Source organism: Pezoporus flaviventris, unplaced genomic scaffold (genome assembly GCF_033815535.1).
Source record: "Pezoporus flaviventris isolate CSIRO_AGI_PZ_B2104156 unplaced genomic scaffold, CSIRO_AGI_Pfla_v1 ptg000002l, whole genome shotgun sequence".
NCBI lineage: Eukaryota > Metazoa > Chordata > Aves > Psittaciformes > Psittacidae > Pezoporus > Pezoporus flaviventris.
In genome coordinates, this window is record NW_026892550.1 from 10935559 (window position 1) to 10956371 (window position 20813).

At 39.2% G+C, this 20813-nt stretch overlaps 2 protein-coding genes across 4 annotated transcripts in view; one reads left to right on the forward strand and one right to left on the reverse strand.

The window, feature by feature from the left end:
• The first annotated feature begins 1703 nt into the window (after positions 1-1703).
• On the forward strand, positions 1704-14488 carry ZNF518B (zinc finger protein 518B). Of its 3 annotated transcripts, none has more exons than XM_061469198.1 (2): positions 1704-1858; positions 8972-14488. In XM_061469198.1, exon 2 carries the CDS (start codon positions 9176-9178, stop codon positions 12413-12415), a length of 3240 nt encoding a protein of 1079 aa, XP_061325182.1. In that variant the 5' UTR covers positions 1704-1858; positions 8972-9175; the 3' UTR covers positions 12416-14488. The 3 variants fall into 3 exon arrangements, with proteins under 3 accessions (XP_061325182.1, XP_061325199.1, XP_061325191.1); XM_061469215.1 differs by lacking the exon at positions 1704-1858 and adding an exon at positions 1888-1999; XM_061469207.1 differs by lacking the exon at positions 1704-1858 and adding an exon at positions 2185-2510.
• Positions 14489-15713: 1225 nt separating this feature from the next.
• CLNK (cytokine dependent hematopoietic cell linker) overlaps positions 15714-20813 on the reverse strand; it is a 39443-nt gene continuing 34343 nt past the window's right edge. Inside the window, exon 15 of the mRNA XM_061445186.1 lies at positions 15714-15969. Within this exon, the coding sequence (XP_061301170.1) occupies positions 15823-15969 (147 nt within the window). The 3' untranslated portion in view covers positions 15714-15822. The remainder of the gene's footprint in view (positions 15970-20813) is intronic.

Here is a 20813-nt window from a genome sequence, read left to right on the forward strand (position 1 = left end):
GATCATCCTTTTTACCTTTCATTGAACCTTTCCCACTCCTATTCTGTCTTTTCTGAGCTGAGGGAACCCAGAACCACTAACAACTTTCAAGATGTGGTCAGATAATGAAATTACACAGCTGCATAAGGATGCTTTGTTCTCTGCTCCTTTTCAAATCCCAGGATACAGCTCATTTTTCTAAACTCTATTAAGCACTGAAGTGAGATTTGCACAAAAATATATTGCAATTCCAAGATTTTGCTCCTGCACAGAACTAGTCATCTTGGAGCTCATCATTTTATATTTCAAGTTAGGCTGTTCTCCAGACTGCATCGCTTCTCTATCCAAAACACAATCTGCCATTTTACTGCCTAGTAGATACTTCTGCAGATCTTCAGTGACCTTCTCTCCTTAAGCCACTGGATAGCTTCATGTATCATCAGAAGGCTGTCACCTGAGTGACTAGCTCCTTTCCCACGTCACTTGCGAGCATGTTAAGCAGGTCCAAGCAGGGACTGCTACAACAGTGCACCTGTGATGTCTATACTGCAAGTACCACACACTAGATTCCACCTCCTGTGCTCTGTCTTTAACCAGTTATTAATTCCAAGACATTTGGTCTTATGCTATCACTGCTAAGTTGCTTTGTCAGTCTTTGCCAAAAGCGTTCTAATCCCAATAGGCTCTATCAGCCAGAAGACCTTCTTCACAAGCTTTAAAAATGTCCAATAAACTACAGCGTTCCAAAGAGCTAACTTTGAGTTAACTCAGCTGATCTAAACATGTAACAGGCTGAGGGCATAATCTCATTTTGGAACTAAGAAATTCATAGCTGAGCAGGTTGTTTTTCCCCAGAGTTCCCTGTATGATAGCATTAACTCTCCCTTTCCTTTTTCTGTGACCTGAAGAGCCCATTCCAAAATCTGAGATCCCTGAAGATCCTTGTTTGTGCGTAGACAATGGTTAGGAGTCCTCAAGTCCTGTTTCCAACTATTCCAGTGCAGAACTGATCGGAAGTTGTAACTTGCTCATGATTCTTCTTATCACAGAGAAATCCATGGTAATGGAACAATCAACAAAACAGTTTAACCTGAAGGCATGTGCCAGAATACGCTATTTTACAGATGCCACCCGGAAAGACTTGGAGACCCCTGTTAAATGTGGTTTTCTTTTTAAGCAGAGTAGTTAGATACTTCAGTGACATTAAAGGTACTTTTAGAGGGGAAGATGCTGGCAGTTAAAATCCTTCTTCCTCCCTTCGAATTTGACTAACTGCAGTTTATTTAACAGGAAATTTGGATTTTATAGGAAGCATCTGAAAATACACAACTGCTATGTCATCGTACTACAGAACCGAGCAATCCACGCGTCATGTATGCCCACACCATAGACTAGTTAAAACACGGTGGTACCAAGGGGAGTGTAGAGAGATTATTGGCAACCGCTCTTCCTTCCGCCTGCTGTCCTGTCAGAACCCTTGAGGGACAGCCAGCAGGCAACAACCCGATGGTGCACATCATGCATAGCCTCGCCTGCACCTCGCAGGTGCCTCAGCACCAGCCCAGCTTCGTCCCCCAAAGCCCACGCTGTGTCCTCGGGCATTGCGGGGCCTCACACTGGTGACAGCGGCGCTCCCCGAGGTGCCACCTAAGCGCTGGAGCCCTCTCCACCCCACCGCACCGCGCCTGCGCCGCCGCCGGCGCGCCCGGGGCCCTCAGTAGAGCTCTACACGGCGCCGCCGGCGGGAGCGGAGTTGCGGCGCTGGCCAATGGGGCGGCACGGTGCTGCCGTGGCCGCTGAGGTCAGTTCCGTCGCCGCGGTGGGTGGTGGGGCGTGTTGAGGTGGCGGCGGCTGGGGGCTCGCCCGCGCCCTCGTTGGGGTAAGTACCGCAGGGTGAGAACTGCGGGCCTGGGAGGGTGAGTGTCGGCGTTTTGTGTGCGCCTGGAGACAAGGGGAGCGGTGGCGGGGTCTGCCCCTGATGGAGACAATCCGCCGATGTCCTCGTCCTCCTCTGAGCCAGGTGAGGCTCTCGCACCCTCTCTCGGTGCCAGCTGGCCTAGCGCCGTGCCTGACGCTGCTCGCTGCCGCCCTGCCCGGCAGAGCGGGGTTCCCGGGGTCCCGGCGGAGAGCGCGGGCTGCGGCCCGGCGGGCTGCGCGGTGCTGCCCCCTGCGGGCCGGCGGCGCCACTGCGTGGCGGCGCGGGCGGAGGCGCCACCCCGGCGGCGGCGGGTGGAGGGCTGCGAGGCCTGCGAGGGTCCGTCGCCCGCCCGGCCGCCTGCACAAGGGCAGCGGCCGCTCTCGGCCTGCGGGGATGTGACGGGGGCGAGGGAGGCCCCTCTCTGGCCCCCGAGGGGCGGCAGCACGTCTGTGCGGGTGGGCTGGCTGCCCAAGCAAAGGGGATTTTGTGGTGGTGGCTGGCGGGTGCTGCTGTCTCGTGGACGCCATCAGGCTGCTTCAGCCTCTTGTGGACTGTAAAGCTGTTGCCCAGGTTTGTCATCTTGGTCGTCTTCCTGAAGAAAAGAAGCTTTCTGGTTAGTAACTTGTGTTATTGAGCAAAACAGAAAAAAATTGTGTTTTGTGTGTAAATAGTGTTCTTCAGGGTGAGTAGAATTTGCTTAATTAAATCCTACATTAAATTTTGTTGCAAGAAGATTTATCATAATAAAGTGTTACATTGGACACTAAGATAATTTAGACATATAAAATGACTTGGATTTCTTCTAAAAAGTGATCCAGTGTTATAGCCAAAGTGTCCTGAAATATATATTCAACAAAAAAGTCTGTTTTATTATTAAGAAGACTAATGGTATATTCAGGATTTTGCTAGCATTCTGTTCTGCATTGTTACCACGGTAGGTGGTTATGGGCAAGGCCCTTTTCTTGCATATGCAGATAGCATATGGCTAATTCTAGTAAAAATTAAATCTGTGGAAGTGAATTTTAACATCTACATGAATGTTTTGCGAACTAGGCATGAAGGAATACATAGTTTTAATGGAACTCTCCCTCCTCCTCTCCCATTTTCTTCAGTGCCATACTTCTTTGCTTTCTTGCATACAGGCCTTAAAGCTTAGAGTAAGGTGATGCTGAATATTAGTCACTATTGTTTGCATATATAGAAAGATTTTGAAAATGGTTGCAAGTTGAGTGAAACGATGAGATGTGCAGCATAAATTTAAAATTTTATCATACATATAATAATAAATGAGTGTATAAACATCTCTCTAAAATATTATTTGGGATACAGTAGTTATTTGAGAATAACTAATTAAGCTTATTGCAAGACCACCAAGCAGTTGAATGGTATGTCAGAAATGTGTCTCTTTCATATACAGATAAAGCTAAGCATCAGTCCTAGAGCCACAGAGAAGCAGACCTTCATTTCAGTGCAATACATATATGTACCTGCCTTTATACAACACCAATAAATGTCAATAAATTGAACATTTTTTCACCTATGCATTCAGAAAAGTGATCTACTTTTAAACAATATTTTGTTTAACTTTATATGTAGTAAAAATGTTGAATGTAATAATTTTTTTTCTGTAGAGTGAAATAAATGTATATTTTATAATAAAAGTAAGCTCTAAAAATCTGATGTGTATTCTTTGCTCTTCTTATTTCTCTGCATTGACATTACCCATTCATTTTGATGGAAAAAAATTAAAGTGCACTTAGGATTCAAAAGTGTTATGACTGTGATTAGCTATTATTGTGAAACAGGGTGTCTTTTTAAGAAGAAATAATTGTAGATGAAATTTCTTTGATGTATTTGAATCTCTTTAATACAGAATCAATTCTTTTAATTAGTACTGTATATTACACCTGAGTGAAGCACTTTGGATGTCTCCCAGTCATTAGGCCTAAAATTAGTGACTGGTAGTTGGTGGCCACATAGTTGGGTCAGTAGACCAGTTAACTCTGCTTAGTCAGTTGGTGCTAAATGGGCAGTGTATGCGATATATAATATTATAAAATATAGACAGATAATTTTAAACTTACACAGATTTAAGCTTTTCAGAGAGTCAGATTTTACACAATGCATCTTCCTGCTGCAGTGGTGCTCAGTGTCTTCCAATCCTGTTTAAGCTTGTTTCTCCTAAGAGATGATTTATATGGGCTTTTCAATACTTGATTGTTGTGACTTGATTGCTGCTGGCCTTGACTGTTGGTTGCAGTTTGTGAACTTAGTGTGTGAGAGGTGTGTGCTTTACCAAAGTCAGGTCTTATTTATTTGGTCACATATGATAAATGCATGATGCTCATCACACCCATTTTATTGATAGTAGTGTAGAATTTGAGATTAAAAGAGAGCTAAACCACTGAAGAATACATATTTTTCTTTGAAATCATGAACAAAGGATTAATATATTTGAAGTAGATGGATATTTCAGGAGTATAGAATAATGGAAAGACACTGGCAGTTCTTGTCTGGCAGTGGCCACGTCAATGATTTGTAATCTACTGCAGTGCAAAAAAACCCTTGTGCTTTATGAATTTGTCAGGCTGCAGAGGATGTTTCTTCCTTTTTTTCTTGGGTTTAATTGATCCTTGTTTTCTGACCTTTATGTACATGTGATATCCACTGTTTGGAATGCCTTTTGACTCCTGCAGATCTATTGATCTCTGTCTTGAGCAGCAAGGTTCAGGATGTACTAGTGTGTGAAAGGTGGGAATGTTTTTTTTTATTAAATGCCCAACTTCTTTACGTCACCGCATTGTAGGTGTTTTGTAGGAGGAGTGAGTGAGAAAGGCTGATTTATCTTCCTTCTGCTGTCCTTTTTCCATGTGCTTCTAAGTTTTTGCTTCCAATTTACTTTTTTCCCCCAAAACTGGGGCCTGTAAATTTTTTAAATTTCTCCTAATTCAGCTACTTTATTGTATTTCAGAATATTTTTTACAAACCTTTTTTGAATCCATTCCTGTAAAAACAATGACTGGAATTGAGTTTAACACTGCTGGTGTTTCTTACTCCATTCTTCAGCCATAATATTCCTAGTTTGCCGTTCAAACTCCATGCAGACTTTCGAGTCTTCCTTTAATGATATCTTTGAATTGGTGTGTGCGCTCTGTATTTGATTGTAACTTGAAAAATGGAGTATGTATCTTTTAATTAGATCTTCTGAAGCATGTCTCTGTTAACTCTTTAAATGACAAAACAAATCTTCAGGGGAATCTCTTTTCTCCCCTCCCCATGCAGAATAAATGGATGCTGGATTGGACCACCTCTCTTGTGTATGCTGATGATCTCATTTTTCTGAAGCAGCAAAAAACCACCTCTATATATATGTAAATGAAATTACAGTGTACTTTTGTGCTTGGTTTATCCAGAGTAATGATAAAGTGGACCTATTTGCATAAAATGTTTTCTTATTAACTCTTCAGTGTCCAGGAAGGATTGGTGAATAACTAGGTGTGGAGACAGTGGCAATGTCACTTCAGCATCAATGGTTATTCAGGTCTTTCTTACCTTGTACTTTGTCTGGCTGGGATAGCGTTAAATTTCTTCATAGCAGCGTGTACAGTGCTGTGTTTTGGATCTGTGGCTAAATCAGTGTTGATAAAGCACCAGTGTTTTGATTGTTGTTGAGCAGTGTTTGCACAATGTCAAGATTTTCTTTTACACCCCCCCCCCCCCCCCCCCCCCCCCCCACCTCCTCTGCAGTGAGTGGGCATGGGGTGGGCAAGTGTCTGGAAGGGCACACTACTGGAACAGCTAACCAGAATTGGTCAAGGGGGTAGTCTCTGCCATTTAATGTCATGCTCAGCAGTGAAAACTGCAAGTAGAGGAAGAATGAGCAGAGTTGGGGGCTGGCTTCCAAGGTTGTTGCTTGGAGACTGGTTAGGCATCTGTCTGCTTGTGGAAGGTGGAGACTGATTTCCTTTGCGTAACCTCTCCGCCTCTTTCCATCACCTATTAAACTGCCTTTGTCCCAATCCATAAGCTTTCTCACTCTTTTTCTCCAATTCACTCCCTTAGATAACCAGGGAAGGGTAAGGGAGCCAGCAAGCAGCTGTGTGGCTGCTTGGCTGCTGGCTAAAATCAACTCACTGTACATCTGAAACACAGTTGCAGTAAGTCCAGCATTAGAAACCTAGATTCTAGCAACATGGTGTTTGTCACAGGTAAAAACTTGCATTTGGGTTTAAACCATGTCAAATGTGTTTGTTTTCACATTCATATATAAAGCTGTTTGAGTTAGTAAAGTTTAGAAACATTACCAGCCTGTTCTTTAAATTACCTCTTAAATTTTCCTAGTATCCTCTTGGACTGAGCAACCCAGATCTTTCTGGTAAATGTTTCACAGTGGTTTTTATACTTTCCTGCACTTTAAAGGTAATGGATCTTTTTTCATGTTGTCACATAAGGTGAAGTTTACAGTGTTAAAAGAATATAAGAAAGCTCCATTTGTTTTTAAAACTGTTTTTTGTGGTCAAGGATTTTGATAGCATAAAGTGCTCTATACTTGCTTTTTGATCAGTTCAGATGGAGGGCAGTTTCAGTATTGTTTGATAGCTGTTAACAGCAAAAAAAGGCAAATATTGATCTAACTTCACCCTTTCCTTTCAAACACAATTTTAGGTCTTTCTTAAAGCTGTGTAGGAATCTTCAAAGCATCTTTGCTAGGTGCACCTCCCATATGAAGACAGGCTAAAAAAATTGGGGTTGTTCAGCCTGCAGAAGAGAAGGCTGCGTGGAGACCCCATAGCAGCCTTCCAGCATCTGAAGGGGACCTTCAAGGATGCTGGAGAGAGACTCTTCAGCAGGGACTGTAGTGATAGGACAAGGGGTGGTGGGTTCAAACTTAAATGGGAAATTTAGGTGAGATATAAGGAAGAAGTTCTTTATTGTGATAGTGATGAAGCACTGGAACAGGTTGCCCAAGGAAGTATGAATGCTTCATCCCTGGCAGTGTTCAAGGCCAGGTTGGACAGGTCCTTGAGCAAAATGGTCTTGGAAGGAGTCCCTGCCCATGGCAAGGGAGTGGAACTAGGTGATCTTAAGGTCCTTTCCAACCCTAACCATTCTATGATTCTGTCTTTGGTCTGGATCTTGAGCTAATCAAGATCTCTGTCTTTCTCCTGAGATAGAACAATGGATCTCCTGAACATAGACCTACCATCACACTACTGTGTCAGTAAGCTTCATCTTAAGTCTAAGAAGTTTAGTAGCAGGGGAAGAATGGTCCATCAGAGGCTACCAGAAGCATTTACTTTTTTTTTCCTCTTTAGAATGTGGATAATAGAGGGCATAATGTTAGGAACATTAGAATTATTTAAAAACGTGAATCTTCAGATCATGATTACAGTAGTCATGTATACTTGCCTTCTTCCTGGGAGGCTGCCATTGATTTGTTTTTTGAGAAATAGAGGTTTTGCACGTAAGGGTGTACAACTGTCTGCATTGCAATGAGATGAGATTACTACAGTCTTAAGAAGTGCCTACTGAGGAGTTTTACAGGTGTGCAGCCATCCCTGTGCTAAAGAGTGGAAAGGCCATTATGTTGTCCCTAACCAGTTTTATAACTTAGTTTTACTGTTATTTGAGGTTACATCATATACTTGCTCTTTGCAGAGCTGCATCTTTAGGTCAGCATTCCTATAGCAGTTATTGGCAGATGGAGCACAGGGAGCTGCCAGAAAAGCTTTCTGGATCAGATGCTGACTCCTGTCTCAAGCCACTGGGGAGATGTACCATAGTGTAGATTTTTCTCATTTTGGTAAGATTATTGTAATAGGATGCTATTTAGGTGATCTCAGTGCTGTACTTTTGGAGCCCAAAACGGGACCTGTTCACTGTTGATAGACTTTGCGAGGAACTGGATTTCAGAAGCATATGTCTTCTATAAGATGTATTGAAAACTGAAGGAGTTCTGAAATAACCTCATCAAATAGGTTCTATGCATGAATGCAGATCTGTGCAGCAGCATGTGTGTAAGTAAGAATGTTTGAATAAGAAAGACATTGAGAAGATTTTACTTGTTGGTGTTAGTTTTGGACCTTGTATTGGTTTATGTGTTTCTCAAAAGGCTAATTTAGTGGTTTATTTCCAAATAGCAGTGGTCTCATGGTCTTGGCAAAAGCTTAAAGGTTGAGATCTTGTTCATGTTAAATACAGAAGAGAGACAGTAAGAGTGTTGGAACCTGTGGGGCCAAATATACTGCACTAGTTAATGTGGTGGTCTTACACTGATATTACTGTTCTCCTTCTGCTTCCCACTGCATTGTTTATATTGCTTGATTGACACCTTCTGTATTATCAGGATGGAGTGAATTATTTATATGCTTGTCGTCATACAGATAAGTGATTACACTGTGATATTAATAAAAGTGAAAGTAATTAATTTTGCAGCTGCAGATTATTTTTACTTCATTACTTTCAGAACATGTGAAGTATAAATCGCATCTTGTTATGAATTGCTGTTAAAGACTGGTTCTGAAACATTGGCACTGAGTCCTTCTATACTTCAGGAATTCCATGCTAACTTAAAACCCCTTGTGTTCTAAATCAAATGTGTAGTTGTGTGTTTCTGCAAATCATTGTAATCACTCTCCTTTTGTGATCCTACTGTGATTCCCAAGTGACACTTGTGTTTCATAGTATCTTTTCCTGAGTTAAGAGCTGTATATGAACTGAAATCATACTCTGCTGCTCAGTTCTGTTACCAAGTGTCTGTCTTGTTAGGCTTCTGAACACATTTCTTAAATGTGAAATGTATCATGACATGGAAGAAATAGCATGAGCTCTTTAGGTTTTGATGCATAGCAGATAATTGTATGAATTTATGAACATTTTTAATAACAGATGTGAAAGGATTATTGAATTGCGTATGTTTTGCTTGGAGTTCATGTTTGTGCAGAATAGTGGTTTATTAACAGTAGAGTTGTACCTTGTAAGCCAGTTGTAGTCCGCTAGTAGTTAAATAATTAGTTAAATTATCAGTAGTCAGTGAATTGTAACTGACTTAATCTTCTGCTTTTTATTCTTTAGTGCTGCAAGTTGATTGAATAAAATAAAGAACACGGAATATAATATGGATGCAGTTGCTTGAGTGCCGTTTCTTCCAAAGTGTATATTCTGCAGATTGGTGATCTGAATGACTGATAAGCAACATACGCAAGACTAATACCAAGAAGACATTCTGTCTGTTGCTGCTGTGTTTGACAAAACTGGTGCAGACTCACATCTTCTGAAATGCAGTTGAAAAAAATGAGGGAAATTTTACCAACATTGTACCCTGGCCAAGTTAATGATAAAAATAATTCCATAACTACATCCCCAAAGCAGTTTTCAGAGGATAAAGTGAATCCATCTAAAGGGGATGATGACCAGAACTGCTGTTACCAAGGGACTGAGGCCGAGAACAATAAGGTGTCACTGATAAGCTGTATAAAGTGCAGAAGCGTTCAGAAAATTGCAGTGCAAGATACAGAAAAGCGTAAGGAGCTTGGGTGGACTGAAGACAAAAATTTCATCTGCAAGAAGTGCAGTCATATTCCACCACCAGCTTTCCATTTTGTTCCTGAGTGTGCCAATGCTGTAGACTTTCAAAAACGAGAAAAAAAATCTCCAAGTAAACCCCAGAAAACATTTAAAGTTAAAAACTTTCTGCCAGGTAAATACTATTGTGATAAATGCAGATTTTCAACAAAGGATCCGTTACAGTATAAAAAGCACGTAAGTCAACATGAAGAAATTAAATTTATTTGTTCCCACTGTAGCTACGTATCCTACACCAAAGGAGAATTCCAGAGACATTTGGTGAAACACACTGGAACTTTTCCATATCAGTGTAAGTACTGCGAATATGGTGCTGTTAGACATGACTACATAGTAAAGCATACAAGAAGAGTACATGAAACACCCACAAAACGACTATCAAATAATGCCATAAACCACAAGCAAAAGAAGCAAACTCAAAGCACTTTATTTGAAAAGCTGAAGTATGATAAAATTCCTTTTCAGGATGAACATTCAAATTCATCTTCAAATATGGTTTGTCACATTCCACGTAAAGCAACTAAAAGGGCCAGTTTGTCTCATGATGTAGAATGTACTGTAAACACAGCACCAGTCCAGGATAAACCAATATTAGGGCCATCTGAAATAGGCGTATGTGAGAATCAGAGTGTGGAAGTCGAGGTTTATTCTCCAAAAACAGAGTCTTTACAACCTGGGATGCCTTTAACAGTAATTGCACCATCTGAATTTGTAGTTCCTTCTAACTGTTTAGCTCAAATAGTAGAGATTAAAATAGTGAATGGAGCACAAAAACTTGTTCTTAAATTAATCCCTATGAAAGAAGCAACTTGTAAGCCTACGAACAGTGCCGAAGAACAACTTGAGAATCAAGGTATAGAACAATCTGCAGAAGGAAAAAACCCATCTTCTGTATCTCAAAATGAGTTACTAATGATGGAAGTGAATGTAGACAAATTATCCAATTTCAGTAACCAGCTTAATTTGGATAGTACACATGACAAAAATGCTGAATGTCTTTTTTTTTCGGATTCTCAACTCTCAGACTGTAACTCTGTATGTATACAGAGGGAAGAGTCATCAAAATTATGCTTTCATTTGGTAAAGGGTATTGATATCCATTCGGGTGTTATAGAACTTTGTTCTTCGTCTCTGGTGATGAATAATATGGAAAAAAGTGATTTTAAATCCTCAAGGTGGAAAGTAGATGGAAAAAATAACTTACATTATGACTTGCATTGTTACGAAGGTGTGGATATACCCCCTCCAAAATATGCGGCTATTTCTGAAGATGAAAGTTCCAAGAACACTTCAGTAGAGGCTGGTCAGGAGGGAAAAAATTCTTCTTCTGCAGTCATTAAACAAAAGGATACATTGCCTCTAAAGAGGGATGACAAAGAATGTAGGAGGCTGCCAGTCAGCTCTACAGAAATGCATTTAGCTGGTAAGGGTTTTGATGAAAAATCTGTTACATCTTCTGAAGCAGGAAAAAACTTCTGTGTTGCTAAAACTCCACCCTGTGAGGCCATGACTTTTAGCTTTAGCAAAGTAAAGAGAGCTGGAACCATAAGTCAAAAGAACACTCGTCTTCTGGAATCATTAGAGCTACAGAAGATGGAAAATAAAGGCAATCCTTTTGAGGGACCGGTTATTTCATCTGTATTTTCTCTTAGCTCTGGGACTGAAAATGTTCCAGAGGGTGTCAGATGGGATGACTCAACATGCAATAAGAAGTCAGCAACATTGCTGTGTAGAAAGATTGCTCAGCTCATGTCTGCTGCTGAATCTAACATGAAATCCATGCCGTTGAGATGTCAAGCTTCTAGTAAAAAAGTGGTTTCCCCTCAAGAAAATTCAGCGAGCTGTGAGAGGGCTGTTTCTGCCTCTGAAGTGGAACAGCCTGCATCTTTACCTCAAGTGCATGGTAGAAACAGTGTGATGAGTAGTGAAGAACCCAGTAAAGATCAGCTGCTTACATTTGCAAGTACATCTAAAAACAGGGTAACTAAAAATTCACATGTTGCTACTCCAGTGTTTATCCCCAAAGGGACAATGCTGAGAGTGCTGAATGCTACTAGCAGTCAAAACTCAGATGGAATAGAAAACAGGAGTGAAACATCAGCTCCTTCTGTGTATTGCAATGAAATGTTTCTGCCTCGCCCGGTTCCTGTCAGTGTTTCTGAGACAGTTAGCAGTAATTTGCCATGTTTACCTAATCAGAATGAGATGAATGCAGAGTCCCGAAGTATATCACTCAGGAAAAGACCAAAGCGAGAGGCAAGTATTAAAAATAATAGTAAACAGACTGGTGTGCTGTTGCAGAAAAGCAGTAATGTGAGTAAGCAGAGCAAACCCTATTCAAAAAGTCAATTAGGTCCCAAAAACAAGGCAAAACAAGCAAGCCTCAGGGAACTTCCTAAGAGGAAAACAAGAACTCAGTCAGAAAATAGTTCAAGTTCTGACATGTCATATCTTTTGACAGCAAGACGTCTTCGGCTTATTCCTCTGAGAACAAATCAGTTGATAAAATGCCCTCGTCGTAACCAGCCAGTTGTGGTACTAAACCATCCTGATGTTGACACGCCAGAGATAATTAATGTCATGAAGACTATCAACAAGTATAAAGGTCAAGTCTTGAAAGTAGTTTTGTCAAAAAGGACAAGTAGTTGTCTTGGTATCAGACGTTATCGAAAGCGTCTTACTCTTCAGAACGTTGAGACAGGAAATCAAGCAAAAAAACGGAGTATGCTAAAAATGAAACTAAAAAAGACCCATAAAAACAACTATCAAGTGGTGGAAACTTCACCAGCTGAAACACTTCAGTGTCTGTTTAAGTGTTGGTTTTGTGGAAGAGTATATATGGACCAAGAAGAGTGGATAAGTCATGGACAGAGGCACTTGATAGAGGCAACCAAGGGTTGGGATGTTCTTTCTCTTCCATCACAGAAGCATTAAGTGAGAGACTAGTGGAAGGTTCCCCTGTTATTTTTATTGAGTGCCACTAACTTGCTTGGAAAGGAAAGTTCAAATAACTGCTTTATTTTCCCAGAAGGTGTCTACTGTGAGCAAAGTGGGAGAGTGAAGTTAGAAATACAGAAGAGCTGATAGGATTAAGCACTACTTTGCACTCTCATGTTTGAAAACTGTATTGGAATTCAACTTCATCTGTCCATAGGAGAAATTTGGAAAAGATTTGCTATGCAAACATCTTTCTAGTTACCGTTCTGTCTGTGCTAGGATACTGTGCTGTAACTTGTCTGTGCTAGGTCTGTGTGGATTAAAATCCTAGATGACAATACCTTTGTAAATTTAACAGGGTTTAGATTGTTTTAGTACAGCATAGTGTTTCAGAGATTGAGCATACATGTGCTGAAAAGCACTTCTGATCCTCTGTGGGTAGCAGTTATGTATGATAGGTTTTGGTGGGACCACAAACAAAAAAGTAAAACTTAAAAGGAAGTATTCTGTTTCAGTGAAACAAAACCATTTCTGCTGACTTCAGAGGAGATACAGGGGTGCAAATGAACAGTCTGTGGGATCAGTGTTACACTAGCTCAGATAGAAGTGAAAAGTTTAATTTTGTTTAGTACTTAGCTTTTACCTAGCCTGTATTGGGTAGATGTGAGAGAGCACAACGCTGTGAGCTTTCTGTACCATCTTTGTTCTGAGCAGGCAGAGCTGGAATATTGTCAGGCTTGAACTGATAGGAGTGAAGCTTTTCACTATATGAACTCAAGGCTGTTCTGAAATCTAAGGAAGTAATAGCCAAACATAAAGTCTCTATCACCATGTGCGTATATCCTGATAGAAACGCATTTACGTAATTGGTCATTTGGTTAGAACTCTAGTTGGTGAGTTAGTGCTTATTTACAGTGGGAACTTGCTGAAGGTGAAGACTTTCAAAATGAGAAATGATGCTGCACAGCTTTTACATTGACAGTGTTGAACCAGATTTTCAGTGCAATCTTTCATCCTTAATCTCAAGAGTTTAGATATTGTTAGAATATATTTTTTTGTAGGTCTTAATTCATACAGGCATGTGTCTAGTTACATATGTATGTCTAATGTGTATCTACCGACTTCAGTGTAAGCATCACTCAGCTGTTTAAACACTTTATTATATCAGGGCCAAATTTGAAGTTTTTAGTGAAGAAGAGGGATGGATGATACTGAAGTTAGTTTCTGTACATGAACAGTATGTGTTTTTATTCATCTTGTCAATTTTAAATAATTTTGAAACCATATAGGATGCAGTATTTTGAAGCACATATTTACAGTTAAAATAGCTTCTTACAGTTTTACAGGTAAGAAAATCAATACTGACTCTAATGCTGGATGTGTGTTCTGTTTTAACTGGGACTACACTTGAAAAGCTCGTGGTCCCTAACTCTTTTCACTGTTGGTGCAGTTTTGTAAGCAGTTTAAGCTGGGAATATTTTTTTTATATACTTCACATTATACATTGTTTTGATAAAGTATGTATTGTGTCTGCATTGAAATGTTTATATTTTAAAACTACATCTGACTGAGGCTTATTTTCAAAACTAGTTAAAATGTTGCTTTGCCATCATTTTGCAATACAGTGTTAAAAGTCCTTCAGATAGTTGGTGCTTTAAGACAGATCTTTTTCATCATGTACACACGGAAAACTTTTGTATTATTTGTATCAGACTAACCTGTTCCACAGAACAAATTTTCTTTTGTCAGTTTTGTCAAGAAAAATGAAATGACAGTTCTCATTTTGTATTCAAATGGAATTCTATTTTTTTAGATAAGTACACTAGAGGGTTTTTTTCACTTCATATACTTTGATGCCAAACTTAACAGTACTGTTTGCATTTTCAGTTGTGAAAACAGTTTCCGTTTTACAATTACAGCATGTCACATGTAATAAATATTGAAATTGTTAACATAATTAAAAAAAACATGATTAAAATTACTCCTTTGTTTTAACTCCTTCAGTTCAGGTTCCTGTCTGAATTAATTTTGTTTCTGTAGAAGCTGCTAAATAAATAGTTTTGAATTTGCTTCGTATGAGTTTTCACTGGCAAAATTAGAACATTCTCTTAAAGATACAAACTCTTAAAGGAGTTTACAACATGCCTCTTTTCCTTTTTATGAGCTCTGCCAAACTCTACTTGGCAGCTTCTGTTTTGTTCATTTTTGTTCTCATTTTTAGATAATGTCATGTCAGAATAATTTCCTTCAGGTATAACAATCTCAGTGATTTAGGAGAAATAATTACAGTGAATGTTTTTCTGCATTTTGATGCAGCGTTGAGAAATAAAAAGGTTGTGAGGAGGTAGCCAGCTGCTGATTTCTTTTTTTTTTTTTAGAGTTAGTTTGTGCCACTACATACTACATCATTAACTGGAATGTCTTGTTTTGGGCTTGAATGTTTTTATTCTTCTCGTTCCTATTCTGTAAGGATAGAGTAACTGAAGTTGCTTTCTTGATATATTCCAGTTGCCTAGTTAAACTTCTGAGTGTACTTAAAAAGGAAGATTATGGATGGTTTGCAGAGAGATATTGAAGTTTGCCTTCATATTTAAAATTAATTTAGTTAAGCCTCCCGAACCTCAAATTATATGAATAAATATTACTGTATTTTTTTAACTGGAACATGCTTTCGTGATGAGTTTGACGCGCATCTACAGTTCCTGCTGATGATTTTTATCTCTTATTATTTGCACGTGGTATGAATTCAGAGGGACTGTTTGCATAATGATTTTACTATCCAAGTGTTTGAAGGCTTTGATATGGAGTGTCTGCTACTTAAGCTAAAGAACAAGTATTACTTAAGTAATAGAATTTACATAATTAAAGCTAGTTTTATAATCTGCTCCAATACCTGTGAGCACCATCTGACACCCACTGACTTCTGTGGCTGCTGAGCACAGGTTGTTCCTGTGCAAACACATGCCTAGACTGAATGAAGTCATTAGACAATGAGGACTCGGATAAGTAGCATTTCATGTGTATTTTTAAAAGCAAGAATACTTTTTAATGTGACTAGAATGCTTTATTAAGTTTTGCTTCTAACAGCTGCAGTGACATTTAAGTAAGCAAGACTGAGCTCAGTTTTCATCTTGTGTTAGAAGGTAGAGTGCAAGGTAAGCAAATTGCTCAATCATTGTCAAGGTATTGGTCTGTTCATGATTTCCTGTGAATTAATAGAGTGGCATATACTTTACCTGTATCCTTGAAGTTAAAAACAAATAAAAAAAATTGTGTTCTCACTTGTAGAGGAATTTTCAGTGGAGCAATGTAGAGTGTTTCATAATATTACGGGGAGCTTCTCACTCAAAGGCTAATCTGTTTTTCGAGACAAATAATTGTTCTATACAAGCAAATTGGTGACATTAAGGCAGAAAACATCTTCTGCGCAACTGGAATGGATGTCTAAGGTAACATTGTTCTCTCTGCGTTCCTGAATTATCCTTTCCGTCAATTAGTGTGATGGGAATGCATTTGTAGAAGTCAATGATCTCTTTCACAGAATTAAATTTCTGAGGGAAAAAGAAAAATTTTAATCAGTGACTGAAAATGAAATTGCTAGATGGCTTTATCTAGAACATTAAAAAACTTGCAAATGACAGTATTTGAAATAGGTAATACTTTGCCTAGAATTGTGAGTAGATTAGATTAGATTAGACTAAATGGAAGCAATCATGAAAGGAAAAGCACCAGATTTTAATCCTCTTATTTCCTTTGTGTGCATGTCTTCTGTAGGAGAAAGCAGCTGGCTGTTTAGGGCAAAAGGGGAGCACGTCTAAGCCCTGAGAATGCAGTATCACATATAAAAGTTTGTGATGCCAGATGTAATCATAGATTTTGAAAAGATACAGCAAATATAAATCATTACTCACTGTCAAAAGTTACAGTTAATTAGCAGTACATACTTTACACTGCAGGTTTCTTTGTACCTTTTTAAATATCTTTTATTTTCCCATTCAGGTTACTGAGAAAGTTGCTCTAAAATCCCTTTTTGGGATTGGAACAAGAAAGGTCTTAGCAGGATTTTAAGGTTGTTCTCTGGTATTCAAAAAAATTACATCCTCCAAGATCATTCCTGAAATGATAAAGGTGTGGTTCAAGGTTCCTGAACTGATCAAATAGCAGCAGAAAGCTATGTGAGGTATTTAACATCATCTGTCCTGGTGTGAGAGTCTCTTAATTCTGCCATTCCAACATGTAGCAGTGCTTCATCTTAAATGGTTCGCTTCCCTATGCTCTCATCACACCACTAAGCTATCATCACACCACCCTTTCTCCTCTTGAGCTAGTCTTGAGACTCATTGGTATGACATCACTAGAACTGTTCGCAGTAATGAAAGTGTACTGGTACATTAATACTTATCCTGTATCTGTCTTATATCACATTTACTGTAGGTATGGCATTCATGTATGTGATAGTATCTCATAGTAGTCTCTGTCATCTCCACCTGATCCATACCTTGCTAATGAGAATCCAGTTAAATCTGTGATGAGATGAAATTGTTCCTGAATTATTTTAAGATGAAGACTATTTGATCTCCAAACCAGTGTGTTTTCCAACTTCTGATAATTTTTACTTCTGTACATTTCTTCCACTTTGCTGTTTTGTCTTTGCCTTCTGTTCAAGGTCACTGTTGCTACTACACGTCTAGGGAAATTTGGGATTTGTATGCCAAACCAAAGTAATCCTAATTTTCTTTAAACCTACTCTTCATCAGTACCAGTTCTCTTCCTATTTTGTAATGTTTTTTTTTGTTGTTTGGAAAGGTAAAAGGTCTTACTGTAATTGTTCACCTGCTTTGGAAATTTAACTTGGTTTCACTTGGCTTGTGTCACGTTATTCGTTAGTGTACCTTTAAGTTGTAGCTCTGGTAATGCACAAAAAACGTCTCTGATGTTACTTAGGTTTTCTTTTTCTTCCTGTTTTGTTTCATCCTGTACTCAAGAGTTAGTGAGATTTAAAATACTAAGCTCTGAGTCTCTTCATAGCTGCTAAAACATGAAGTTGACTTTGATGTCATGGTGATGAGCACTGATAGTCCAGAATTTTAGGTTTTCAGCTCTTTTAATGCCACCCTACGCTTTTTTAGATTTAAAGATGAAGAAAATTCAATACTTTGATTCATTATTTTCCCTTTGTTATCTGAAGAGACTCAAACTGATCTCTGCTATCACAGGAATACCCTAGCTGCTGGTCTCCAGACTGTTCTGGCAAGATAGGAATAATGTCTCAAGGATTGCTTGTGAAAGGTGTAATTTTGAATTGTGTTGGGGTGGTGGTAGGACTCCGGACTACATGTTGCGCATTCTGAATGAGAACAGTTCACCCTTGGAACCGTCATTTAAGGTGTAGAGCATCCCCTCAGAGGTGATCATAGAGTCCATTTTCTTGTTTCTAGCTTTTGACATAACCCTGTCTGTGGAAGGCATGGTGAAAGTACTCCCTCATCTGTTCTGATGAGTCAGGCCAATTTTATGGCTGATGAAGGCAGATGGAGCTAATTCCTTTCACTGACTTTGAAATGAACTAAAATGATATGACTTGTATGACTGATGGTTTGAAAATGAAAATTAGCTGCAAATGGTGGTAGGGAGTGGTGAGGATGGAGGAAATATCTGTGGCCAGAACAGCAAGCTCCAGAGATCTAGATCAGGCTGTGCTCTAAGCTTCTCTGTAAAACAGGCACTGAATGGAAGAGGAGCCTGCTTCTGGCTTCTGTTTTCAGTTACTGCATTGTGAGTTCAGCCTCATGCTGCAGACACGCTAAAACATGTATTTTGTGTGTGGCAGATCTAGTTTTGCAAGGGAGATAGAAATACTTGAGTTTTGTGTCATGATCAGCTTTAAATGTGAGCAAGGTTTTGATTTCTTCAAAAGAACTATGTGTATGAAATAAGCTTTTGTTCTAGGGATCTCTGGATCTTTAATAATTGAAACTGACTGGAGTAGAGAAGGCAGCAGCCAAGTAAAGGGTGCTCAGGACAGCAGTTTTGAATGTAAATGCTTAAATTCCAAGCTTATGACTGTCTGGGACCTGATCTTTATAGCTTTATGTGGTTTGGACTTTCATGAGCTCAGTATAATACATTAAATATGTATGGAGGTGTGAACATCTGTGGCTAAACTGCTAACAAAAGATACAGCTCTACTAACATAGTTTTGGTCTGTGTCCCCCCCTTCTCCAATTGTATTTCATTATATTCTAGCTTGATACTAATGTAGCTGCATGGAACTTCAGTTTCTTCTAACACAGAAGTCTGATGGGCAACGCTTTTTTCCCTCTTTGTGGTCTTATAGACCTTTTATGGCTCCATAAGAACTAATGATGAAAGCTCTCATGAAAATTGAATTCAAAATATGTTTTAAAAAATAATTGTTAATCAGAAATGGTCTTTGATGATACAAAGTGTTAACATCTCATAAACTGTACATGAACAATTAGAAGTTGCAGTAGGACAGGGAAAACTTTGAATAATATGTGTAAGGAAAAACGTATTTTTAATGGATGAAAATAGACTAATCCAAAAGCGCAAACACTGCAGAGCTGAACCTGTGAGTAAAATCACCATCTGGGAAGAAATGTAATAGGCCTGCATCTGTTTGTTGTTGTTTAGGTTTCTTTCTCTTTGGCAGGTTAAGAGGGAATATTCAGTTATTCTAGATAAAGCAGCTGGTCTGTCTGCATCGCGTACTGCAAAATGCAGTGTAACAAAGGGTTTCCCTGTGGAGGAACAATGTAGAGCACTCTGGAAAGGATTTTAACAGGCGCTGGAAAAGTACAGGCAGCAATTTTGCTGTAATTCACAGCATTACAAATTATTTTCAACCCCCTGAGGTAAGAATCTTAAGCAAGCTGTGGAAGCTTAGGAGGCAGTTTTCAAGAAAGAGTTTTTGTGAATCATTTGAGACTGCTTGAGCTGGAAGTAGATCTTCTGAGCATGGTTGGTGCCACTGGTTGTTCATGATTGCCTATGTTCTTCATGCCCAGTTAATTCTGTTTGCATGTCTGCTGCTGAGAATAATGCACAGAAGTAGAGTCTGTTGTCTCTGTGGCTCCTTGGCCACAGCTGACTAGCAAAGCAGTTCTGAAATTTTTCTGTAGGTGATCTATGGGAGGATTTCTGAATTAAAAAGAAACAATAGTCAACAAAGAAGGCTTAAGGTAATGTGTCATGATTAAGGATTTGACCTGGTAGAGCCAAGTCTTAGATATATTGTTGGTTATTAACTAGGTGCTTGAAATCCTTATTCTGGAATTGTAACTTTCCAATTTGACTGTTGTCAGTCAAGACCTACTGTTCAAGATACATAATTTTTGTGCACATGTTGGAACTAAGGCATATAATTTGGTATTTCCTGAGATGGGAAGGGATTGTGTTCTCCTTCCTTTTAGTTCAGAAAAAAATGTTCACATGTTATTCAGGTAATTTTCTATTTCGTTAGTTGTTAAAATGGTGAAAGTTTAGTTGTAGGTCTCTGTAGTGTTCTGTACACATACTGTATTATGCTGTAGTGTGCCATATTTCAGTTCCATTTTTCTATCCACTCGTTTGTGGTTAAGCTTTTTTTTATCAGGGCTGTTAAAGGAAGACTAAACAATGTAAGAACCACAGAAAACTAAACTTTCTTTTGTATCATTGTAAACCTTTAGAAAATCATCTGGGAGGTTCAGTTCAGAAATGAGTCAGTGTTTTACAGAAGCCTTGATGGTTCACTGCCGTAATGCCAGGATGATGCAGTACTGCAGTACAGTTCTTGATTTGTTCTATCCTTCTGCTTCCTAAACTGTTTTGGTGTGCTTGAACAATGAAGGATGTTTTTTTCCCTCATTATTAAACCAGTGTTCCTGAAGAACAACTTGTCAGTAAACCTTGCCCCTCATCTCTGAAATCTCATGAATCCTATTCCATGTTTTCTAGTAATAATCCAAATGTAAAACTTGGACATGCCAGATTTAAATTAGCTTGGGTCAGTTTTGATTTCGGGTTTTTATAAATCTATCTATAGGAAAGTTTTTAAAGTATTGGCACACATGAAAAGGATATAATTGAAGATGCCGCTACAGAGGCTTTGCTGCTTTCCCTGAGTTGGAATTCTGTCTCATTTACAAAGCTAATAATCCTCCTGATCGGTTGTTGCTCTGCTCTTTTGCTGCGCAGCTGAGCGTTCTTTAAGTTTCTTCTAATTTTTTTGTGAATATCATATTGTGGCGTGTCATGACACGGACTCAAGTTGATGAGGAGACTCAAATCCTAATCGAGACTCAAATCCAACTTTATTACAACCAAGCCCTTTTTATCCCCGTTAGGTACTTTCCCAACCTGCACAAACATACAACGTTCAGTCTCATTGGCC